We start from the raw sequence: 11,348 nt of genomic DNA, 5'->3' as shown, positions 1-11,348 counted from the left end.
GCGTTAGACTCTTTATTTCAGGTCTTTTGGTGTTCAGTGAGTGACAATTTGTACAGCCACCACTAACCTTTGCCCTAACCTAACCTAAACTAACCTAATCTTTGTCCTAACCTAACCTAACCTAACCTAATCTTTGTCCTAACCTAACCTAACTTAACCTAACCTTCTCAATTCTTGGTACTCATTTTGTCTCCTCCATTCAGCGACAGTCTGTTTCAATTATAATCGCTTTATTTCTTTCTATCTTATCTTCTTCGTCTATCCTTGCGTGGTGAGACGGAAAGTATTGTGTGTTACTGTGCGTTAGAATCTTCGTATTTCAGGTCCTTTGGTTGTCAGTGAGAGAGAATCTGTACCTCCACTTACCTTTGTTTTGTCTTCGTCACTGCGAGAACTGCTGTGAAATGTAAGTGATGGTAATGATTTCAGTCACGAACATTATCAAGGCAACTGTGGAATCGGGCGTCGTGCACCGTATCTTGCCTTTCACGCAGCGTTTGCAGATTGACAGCCGATAGAAATTAAAGTTTTAGGTGTATTTTCAAACTTCCTATGACTTGACTTCACTTAAACGCTTTCAATACTGGGGCAACTTTTTACTTCGAAATTTGTGCACGATTAGACCATTTTATTTACACTAGAAAGGGTCTATGGAGGTCAGAAGATTAATGGCCAAAGTCTTCACTATTTTAATCCCCCACATAAGTTTCCGAAGGTGTATAAAATCACCAAATAGTAGGCAGAATGAATATGGAAACGCATCATGGTACTGAAGGGGTTAAGAAGGAGGTTTTAAGACATTCATTCCTTTATTTTGGCTTACTCTCTCGGACCTGCAAAGAAACTGGCAGCTAAGTGGGTCAGTTTTCACCTCTTACATAAAAAAAAGTAAAAACGAAATGAAAAATATAAATCCTTCAAAATTTCAGCAAAAAGCTTAAAGGTCAGAGTGTCAAAGCATCGTAGTGCCAAGCCAAGGGTGTCAGTGTGAGGGAGAGGCACTCAGTGGTCTCTCTGGCTGCCCTGCCCTGCCCTGCCCTGCCCTGCCCTGCCCTGCCCTTCCCTGCCCTTCCCCATCACCTCAGCTACCCACTCCCCCACAGCCTCACCCTCGTCCTTTACCTATGTCCTGAGTCATGGCGAACTCCAGCAAGGCAGGATGTTGCTTCCGGAGGAGGAGGAGGAGGAGGAGAAGGAGGAGGAGGAGGAGGAGGAGGAGTAAAGAAAGAAAGAAAATGAAGAAGAGACGAAGAAGAAACAACACAACAACAACTATGATAACAATAACAACAACAAACAGCAACCAAAAAAAACGAATGACCATATCATCTTTTTACCCACAATTCATGACAACGATGTAAAAAACCACTGAACTAACACAAAACGAAAAAAAAAAAATAGAGAGAGAGAGAGAGAGAGAGAGAGAGAGAGAGAGAGAGAGAGAGAGAGAGAGAGAGAGAGAGAGAGAGAGAGAATAAAAGCCACAAGATCAATACATTTAATTTTCCTACCAGCATCCCAGTATCCCCGCATCCCAGTATCCCAGTATCCCAGTATCCCAGTATCCCAGCCTCTTAGAAAGAGAGGAGCTATCTCACTCTCTACCGTGGCTTTGTTTGGCATCCTATCTCCCTCCCTTCCTGCCTCTCATTCCTCGTGACCTTGGGTATCTCCTGTTGAGAGAGAGAGAGAGAGAGGGGGGCAGTCTCGTTTCCTCTCTATAAGCTCTACATGACCACTTGTTCCACTTCTTTCACTAGTGTCATGAGGTTCCACTTTTCATGTTATTCTCTGTGGCTTTTCATGGTCCTCGTTTACTGTTTTGAGTCACGTGTTTGCATGTATCGTTGTTATGGTGTTGAGAATGTTGTTGTGTGTGTTCCTGTTCATTATACCAGGCTTATCTCAGTTTATCTCCAATCCGCGGCCACTGAAATGTGTTAGTTTGATAGTTTGTGATGGTAAAAGATCGGTTTTCTTAGTGATTCTTTTGAGTATGATTGGACTATTTCATTGACATTAGGAAGGGTCTATGGAGGTCAGAAGATTAATGGCCAGAAACTTCACTGTTTTAATCCCCACATGAGTTTCTGAAGCTGTATACAATCCCCGAATAGTTAGCAAAATGAATATGAAAATGCAAGTTTTGTGTACGATTAAACCATTTTGTTGACATTAGGAATATCTATGAAGGTTAGGAGATTAAAGGATAGAAACTTCACTATTTCAGTCCGCCACATGAGTTTCTGAAGGTGCATAAAATCACTCAATAGTAAGCAGAATGAATATGAAAATGCAAGTTTTGTGTACGATTAGACCATTTTATTGACATTAGGAAAGGTCAATGGAGGTCAGAAGATTAATGACCAGAATCTTCACATTTTAATCCCTCACATGAGTTTCTGAAGCTGTATAAAAATCACCAAATAGTAAGCAGAATGAATATGGAAACGCGTCATAGTACTGAAGGCATTCAACACGGAGGGAAATGCCTGTTTATGTGATCACAGCTGTTGTAATTCCCCTTAATGGTGCACCTCGTCTGACACCTGAGCCCCGGGGAGGATCGAGTGTCCCAGCTGTCCCTCCTGTGTCTCTTTCCTCGTCACGTTTTCCTCCCACAGTGCTGGTTTGTCTGTCCTCCTCTTTGTCATTGCCTTCCTCCCTTTTTCTTATCTCCCTTCTTTATTGTTCCTTCCTTTATCGATCGTGATTCTTCTCTGTTATTCCTTTGTTTCTGTCTTCTCTCTCTCCTTTATCTATCCCTTATCGATCCCGTCTGCCATTCTCTTCTCTACTTATTCTTTTATTCATCGTCATTTATCTCTCATGTCTTTCCTTCATTCACTTCATCCTTCCCTTTTCTCTCTGTTCTTCCTTCGTTTCACTTATTCCTTGCTTTCATCAAATTCTATCCTTGTTTGTTTTCCTTTGTGGTTCTCCTCTGTTATCTTTTTTTTTATCTCTCTCTCTCTCTCTCTCTCTCTCTCTCTCTCTCCTTCGTTTATTGCTATTTCTATTGTTGGCCAGACACACGGAGATAAAATGGGCAATCAAACAGATGGAGAGGCAGACGAATGGAGGAATGGAGGAACGGATAAAGAGAGACACACACACGCAGAGAAAGACAGCGAGTGAATGGAGCACGCGGCAGCTCAGACACTCGAAAGAAGGAGAATAGCGACGCAAATAAATGGAGAAGCGGAGAGAGAGATAGAGAATACGAAGAGGAGGAACAACATGCAATGAAAGACAAGGAGAAAAGAACGTTACTCTCTCTCTCTTTCTCTGTCTCTTCATCTCTCCCTCTCTCTGTCTTTCTATCTCTGAGGTTTATGAGGTAGAGCAAAAGGATAGGATGGCTTATTGAATGCTAGATGAAGTGAACAGCCAATATTGAAGGGAGAAATTTCATAGGACAGAGAGTTCGCCAGGTTCGTGTTTACTTCCGTGCTTCAGTGGAGGCAAGAGCAGATTTCCTCTATTGACATCTGCTGCAGGCTAAATTTATACCGCCTATCTGTCAACGCTAAGGCCGTGACGCACACACACACACACACACACACACACACACACACACACACACACACACACACACACACACACACACACACACACGATTTGGGTTTAACCTTGAAATACGTAACTGTTTCAAATTCATCAAGAGAGAGAGAGAGAGAGAGAGAGAGAGAGAGAGAGAGAGAACACACACACACACACACACACACACACACACACACACACACACACACACACACACGTCTAGCACAATTAATCACCACCAAAACAATACTGCTAATGACAAAAAAAAGCGACAACATTCTATGCCTTCATGGTCTGAACAGAATGACAGTTGCGATTTTGTCTGCAATAAAACCTGTAACAATAGTGGAAAATATTGTATGGCCATTCACATTCACCTACTGATGATTTGAGTTATTTTTTTATCTATTTCGGCTCATTTCATGCACGCTTAACCCCTTCAGTACAATGACGCATTTCCATATTCATTCTGCTTACTATTTGGTGATTTTATAAGCTTCAGAAACTTATGTAGGGCGTTAGAGTAATGAAGACTGTAGCCATTAATCTTCTGACCTCCATAGACCTTTCCTAATGTCAATAAAAATGGTCTAATCGTACACAAAACTTGTATTTTCATATTCACTCCGCTTATTATTTGGTGATTTTATACAGCTTCAGAAACTTATTTAGGGGATTAGAGTACTGAAGACTGTGGTCATTAATATTCAGAACTCCATACACCCTTCCTAATGTCAATAAAATGGTCTTTTCGTACGCAAATTTCAAGATAAAAATGTGTCCCAGTATTGAAGGAGGTTAAGTTCGAGGCACCTGCTCTGTCAATTCTTCCAACGCCAGGTGACACTGACAGCTCGACAGGTGTGAAGGATTTGCCAAATAAATACCTCTCATCGACCTGTAACTTGCAAACGACCATTCCGTGCAATTTGTCACAGTGATTTGATTTTTTCATTTTCCATCTCTTTCGTTCTTTCATCTGTGTTTGTGTGTCAGTTTGTGTGTCTGACTTTGGCTGCTACGAAGAGAGAGAGAGAGAGAGAGAGAGAGAGAGAGAGAGAGAGAGAGAGAGAGAGAGAGAGAGAGAGAGAGAGAGAGAGAGAGAGGGGGAAGGTGGGGAATTAGTGTTGTTGTTGTTGTTGTTGTTGTTGTTGTTGTCGTTGTTGTTGGTGGTGGTGGTGGTGGTGGTGGTGGTGGTGTTATAGCAATACATACTAAGTCTCTCCATCCACTTCACTCACCACTCCATCAAAACTCCACCACTCACTCCCTTACCGTCACTTCTCCACATACTGACGCTTGTATTAAAAAACGCCTTCTCCTCCCACTACGACAGCTTTCCAAGGCCCCACAGACAACTAGCCGAGTATTCAAGGCAGTTCCTCCTTTCAGTAAACTAGAAATCTCGTCAATGTATCACCAGAACCATAAAATACTCTTAAAAGTACGAGTATCTTCAACTGGAGCCTTTGGAAAGCAGTGATGGTGAAAGAGCAAAGCGTTTTAAAATATGATCCTCGACGTTATATTTGGAAAGGCTTCTCTCTCTCACTGCGACCATTTTCAAAGACCACTGACACGATTACCCGATTTCTAAAAAGTATTTGTCCTGTTGATAATTCAGAAAACTTGTTAATATGTCACTGGAATTACAGAAACATCCTTAAAAACCTGCATCACTTCAACTACAACCCTTTGAAAATAGTGTGGAGGGGAAGTGCTTCAGAATGTAGGCCTATATGAGTCACATCACATCCTTCACTCCCTCCCACACTTCCTTACCGTGGTGTGAGTGATGAGCAGCGTTGTCTTGCCCACAAAACCGTCACCCACCGCCACCATCTTCAGCACCCGTCCACTGGCACTCATCTGCAAGCAACACACGAGTAAGAAAGGAGAAATAAAATCTGTAAGCAACACACGAGAGGAGAAAAAATATCTTAACACTTGTGCACGTTAGTGAAAGCAACACAAATTCTAAATCCGTCCAATTAACGTAAGGTTTCTGCAGTCTTAACCCCTTCAGTACTGGGACGCATTTTACCTTGAGTTTTGGGTGTGATTAGACGATTTTATTTACTTTAGGAACGGTTTATGGAGGTCAGAAGATTAATGGCCAGAGTCTTCACTATTTCAATCCCCACATAAGTTTCTAAAGCTGTATAAAATCATCACGCAGTAAGCAGAATGAATATGAAGACATGTCATGGCACTGAAGAGATTAAAAGTATCTGTAGTGGAGTAACACACAACAAAATCGTGAGAGAAGTTTTGTACATTGAGACGACGCAAAAACTAAGACAAACTCAATGAAAACCTCTGCTGGTCAGGAGATGCTTAAAGTAGTAGTAGTAGTAGTAGTAGTAGTAGTAGTAGTAGTAGTAGTAGTAGTAGTAGTAGTAGTAGTAGCAGCAGTCCAACTTCATCCTTTCTTTCTGTCAGTCATCCTTTTATCTTTCCTTCCTTCCTCTCTATCTTTCGTCTTTCTCTCCACCCTTTCCTTTCTATTCAGTCTATTACTTCATGCCATCCACTCCCCGCCTCCCTTCCTTCCTGTCCCTTCACCTTCTGCGTATCTGCATGCCATGAGCCGCTTCCGTGTCTCCCTGGCTCCTGTAATTAACACAGTCGAGGCTGTTCAAGGGAGAGGGTAAATCTGATGAGAGAGAGAGAGAGAGAGAGAGAGAGAGAGAGAGAGAGAGAGAGAGAGAGAGAGAGAGAGAGAGAGAGAGAGAGAGAGAGAGAGAGAGAGAGAGAGAGAGAGAGAGAGAGAGAGAGAGAGAGAGAGAGAGAGAGAGAGAGAGAGAGAGAGAGAGAGAGAGACTGTGTGTGTGTGTTATTTTGATGTAAATATATTTGTACCACAGTGACTTATTCAACATCTTCAGTCTTCAGAAACGCTTTGTTCTCTCACCACGACTATTTTCCGAGGCCACAGAGGTGAGTAGTCTGGTTCTAAGGCGTGTTTCTCTTGTTGATAATGTAGAAGTCTTGTTTGTGTCACTAGAACCGTAAAAACATCCTTACAAATCTGTGCAACTTCAATTAAAACCTTTTGAATGAAGTGGAAATGCGAGCAGAACTGTTTCAGACTTTTTTTTCATCCGTTACTATCATCATCAGCATCACCATCATCATCAGCAGCAGTAGCAGTAGCAGTAGTGGTAGCAGTAGTAGGTGTTCCTTTAACTTAATTTTTCTTTCCTCGAGTATGAAATGAGAATGAATACAAACAATTTATAGATTCGTTTTCTTTTCTTCCCCACTTGTCTTTCTTCATTATCATCCTCCTCCTCTTCCTCCTCCTACTCATCTTGCACAAGTTCCTTCCCTCGAGCGCTCTCTCCACCTCCACCACCACCACCACCACCACCACCACTCCACCGTTGCTCTAATAAAAAGCGAGAGAAAAATAAATACGCATGTCTGTTTTTGTGTTTGTTTGGGCTCGTTCTTGTGTGTGTGTGTGTGTGTGTGTGTGTATGTGTGTGTGTGTTATCATTGCTGTTTTGTATATATCTACACACACATTTATGCGTTTTCAATATTCACTTTCTTCTTTCTCTCATCATATCAATATTTTCACTTTAGTTTCCCTCCAGAGACTCTCGTTCCTCGTAACTGCATTGTGTTCTGACCTGGATAGCGTCGTACAAAGAGACGTCTGCCCACTACACACCATCCTATATACTGTCTACCGTAGTACGTACTTAATCACATCCCTGACAAGCTTAAGTACCATGACGCGTTTCCATATTCATTCTGCTTACTATATGGCGATTTTACACAGCTTCAGAAACTTATGTGGGAATGAAAAATAGTAAAGACTCTGCCCAATAATCTTCTAACCTCCATAGACCCTTTCTAATGTCAATAAAATAGTCTAATCGTACATATATCTCAAGGTAAAAATGTGTCCCAGTACTGAAGGCGTTAATAACAAAAGACCGGGATTGTTGTATAGAATGAAGCGCAGGAAACCCATCGCTCCCCATCCCCGCCGGCAAAAAAAAAAAAAAAAAACATTTCTTCTTTTCTCAACAAAACACCATTCCGACATCATTCTGGAGTCCGGTGGCAAAAAAAATACAAATAATCAAATGATCTGGGGCCGAAATTGTTAGCCCAGGACGAACATGGGACGGTGAACCAGAACACCAGAGAACCAGCGGACGAGTTTTGCCCAAAGCTTAGTCTCGAATGAAAAGCAACACAGATCGCCTCAAAAACCACGCACACACACACACACACACACATGTCCGTACGCGTGAAACATTCATCCCAGCACACTGAGGCGACCCATCAATGCAGCAAAATAAATAAAAAAAAAAAAAGGTAAAGAAATATAGAAAACGAAAGAAATATAGAAAACGCATGATTGTTGTAGGTGTGAGGGGTGAAGGGGTGAGGGTGTGAAGGCTGACGTGCACCTGCTCCCTCTCTTGTGATTATACATTTTTTTTTTAAGGTCCACGTCAGAAGCGGATGATGGCGACTCCCGGAACAATTGCCAACCGCCCCCAAGCCGTGCCGGGGCGAGGAAGCGGACACAGAAATATACGATCAAAGTGTGATCCATAAATGTGAGCTAAAAAAAAAAAAAAAGAAGGAGTAAAAACTGAAACGAAAATAAATGAAAGCAATTGAGTTGAAAGTGTCTGGGAACGGCCAAACACTCGCCATTGAGGGGAAGGAAGGACATGCAATACAGAATACACAGGAATACAGAAATACATAGGAAAAACACAATATACAAATTAATCTAGAATAATGAAAAATGCAGAATGAAAAGGAAAAAAGGAAATAGCATGGACGTAGTGTGGTGGAAGGTGTATAGCATTATTATCCCCTTGAACTGCCCACACAAACCTCAGACAGCAGACACAAAGGTTGAGTTTTCAGTAGCATGGTATCAGCGCTGAAGGATTGTGATGTGCTTAGGATGTTTTCTCAGTAAGGGAGACAAAAACTACCTCCAGTCTGCCTGTCATCCTCTACAAGTGTACCTCTGTTTACTCTCTTCAGGCTAATAAGAGGCGGTTTAGTGTTTACGAAGCCTGGAAACTATACACTGAAATATTTACGTTTGTGCTAAAATATGTACAGGAAACATGACTCTCAGCCACTCAAGCCACACATACCACACTCTCTAATTTATTGAGGTCTGCCACTTTTCTGTATGTACTTCCGCAATCATGTATTTATAGATAAGTTGAAAGCTAACAAATACCTCATTAGTTTTGCGGTCGATGCCTTTAACACTCTAACACTTGGAGTGGCAACAGGAATTTGAAATGTAGCCCCTGAACCAGAGCTGACACTTGCTACGAGTGGTCACAGTGAGTTACAGCCTCCCCGTGTGCTGTGTCCCGACCAGGCAGCTGAATTTCAAGGAGCGTTTGTGTAAGCTCTGAATGGATGGCGTGCTTGTATCAATAGCAGCCCGCTTTGTGTGGCGATCGCGTTGCGCCGCACATCGACACTACCGCTGCGGAACACAGGTCAAACAAAGAGAAAGGATACACCAGCAGACTCTTTGCCCCTCAGGAGATTGTTCGCAGTAAGCTAACATAAGAAAAGTACCATGGAAAGCAAAGATTCCTCCTTTCCCACCCACCTTCTCTAATCTAAAATAAAGAGAAAGGATACGCCAGCAGACTTTTTTGGCCCTCAGGAAGCTGTTCGCGGTAAGCTAACATAAGAAGAGTACCATGGAAGGCAAAGATTCCTCCTCTCCCACCCACCTTCTCTAATCTCACCTAAACTATACACTCTAATCTAAAGCAAATGTAGCAGAGTAAAGCCCAGACTTCTCCCGCAATCTTATCCAAGGCAAACGACGCAGTGTAATAACGGCATAGACTTCTCCTTACCCGCCTTTGCTTCCCTGCCACTTGTGTCTACAGTGAACATTGAACCAAGTGAAGAAAGCAACAATGAACAAAAGCCAGTCATAGAGAATCAAATCACTTAGCATTCAAAACGTAATAAGTTTAAGTTCAACAAGGTCTCGGTGTAAAAGATCAAGGAACATATTAACAGCCCCAGCGAGACACCTGACAGGCAAGGTGGACAGGTAACAAGACAGGCAGGTGCAGCTTCAACGAGTCTCATTTGCCTCGAAACTTTAAACCCATTATGAGGCTGTTTGCTTCTCGTCTGCACACCCTTGCTTGCTCACCCCGGCCTGTACACCCTTATCAAGCCACCCTACTTGTTCGTTACACCTAAACACCCTAACACCCCCTGCATACACATAGAGCCTCCCCTCACATACAGTTCACGCCCTCTGACTGCCACACGCTCGATCCGCTCTTCCTGTAAACACCATTTCCAACGCCCACCACCCACAGGAAAAATGTCTGTAGCCTCAGGAGTGTGCTGGGGCCTCGTTCTTTACTGGCCGCCTCCACACACACACACACACACACACACACAGGCATTACGTTGAAATGTGAGAAAAGATGCACGCAGATGGTTCTTTTCTCTGCTTCAGGGTCACACAGGTGCGTAATCAAGTTAGTCTCACTGGAACGACGGCTGGGAGGGGGTAGGAAGGCAAGGAGTAGTGACAGGGACGGGGTACAGAGGCAGCTTAGTGGGTGGTGAGGTGGTGCAAGCAAGCAGTGCAGGGAAAGGGAGGGTGAGAAGCAATTTATGAGACAACACGGTAAGGAATAGAGAAGAGGAGGATTAAGCGGTGGAGAAGGCAGGAAGATGTACAAGGCAGGAGGGAGAAACAGAATGGAGCAGGGAGGGAGGAACGAAGCAGTTTTAAAGGAGTTGTACAGTGATAAGAGCAGTTTTGGGAAGTTGAGAGGGTAAGGATCAATGGAGTGGGAGGCAGGGAAAGAGTAGAGCAACACGAGCATTCCTGGCGTCCCTAAGGTAACACTCCACACTTGTTTAACTTTGGTCGGTATTCTGAAACGCTTTGCTCTCTCACCAACTCTGTTTTCCAAAGGCTCCAGTTGAAGATACTCGTATTTTTAAGGGTATCTTTATGGATCTGGCGATAGATTGGCAAGATCTCTAGTTTACTGAAAGGAGAAACTGTCTTGAAACCCTGGCTAGTTGTCTCAGTGACCTTGGAAAATTGTCGTGGTGAGAGAGCAAGCCTTAATTAACTCGGGCATTACGAACGGAGTCGAGAAACTGTCATCGCGCGTTACGTAACACAAGTAACTCTGTGATTTCCTCGCAGCGATGATAGACAAAGTAAATACGAAAACGACGATGAAAGAAAGCTAAACACAACGTATCTCACCACGGAGAAAGAAAACGAGAAACATGAACGCGGGACATCACAGCGGCAGGTCAGCAGACATACTTGCCTTTATCTCTTTGGCACTTGAGCGAGGAGAGGCGGGGCGAGGTAAGGCGAGACGGGCCGAGTTGCGGGGCACACTGGAGGTTCTCGAGTCACCGTGGTTGTCTTAATGCATCGGTGGCGGGCCTTGGTACACCCTCACAGGAAACGGGGCGATAAAACGTGCTGGATGTGTAACACTCGTCCGAATTTTCAGCTTCTTTCTCTCTCTCTCTATCTTCGTTAGTGATAAAAAGTTTCCATAAGATCCGATTCTGTTGGGTTTTTTGATAAGTTTTGTGGGATTTGAAGTGTTGTGATGGTGAGGGAAGAAAAGAAAAAAGTGAGTCTGTTGTGAATGATCGCTTGGTGACTCCAAAGAAAAGTGTGATATATTTTTAGGTGTTGAAGTGACATTCTTGGTTTTCTTGTGCCACGAACGTTTTGTTTCCGATGACTCTTTAGGAAATGGTGAGGTGGGGGTAGTGGTGGTGGT

The 11,348-nt window shown here is 43.2% G+C and overlaps 1 protein-coding gene across 1 annotated transcript in view; it reads right to left on the bottom strand.

The window, feature by feature from the left end:
* Window positions 1-11,028, bottom strand: part of LOC123519583 (ras-related protein ced-10-like) — an 18,751-nt gene extending 7,723 nt beyond the window's left edge. The window contains exons 1-2 of the mRNA XM_045281006.1: window positions 10,878-11,028; window positions 5,326-5,412 (exon numbers count right to left, since the gene is read on the bottom strand). Coding sequence (XP_045136941.1) covers window positions 5,326-5,412 — 87 coding nt within the window. The 5' untranslated portion in view covers window positions 10,878-11,028. The remainder of the gene's footprint in view (window positions 1-5,325; window positions 5,413-10,877) is intronic.
* Between the last annotated feature and the right edge of the window lie 320 nt (window positions 11,029-11,348).

This window comes from Portunus trituberculatus, chromosome 45, assembly GCF_017591435.1.
Source record: "Portunus trituberculatus isolate SZX2019 chromosome 45, ASM1759143v1, whole genome shotgun sequence".
NCBI classification, from domain to species: domain Eukaryota; kingdom Metazoa; phylum Arthropoda; class Malacostraca; order Decapoda; family Portunidae; genus Portunus; species Portunus trituberculatus.
Note: the sequence above shows the minus strand (reverse complement) of the source record. Positions and strands in the feature narration are given on the sequence as shown.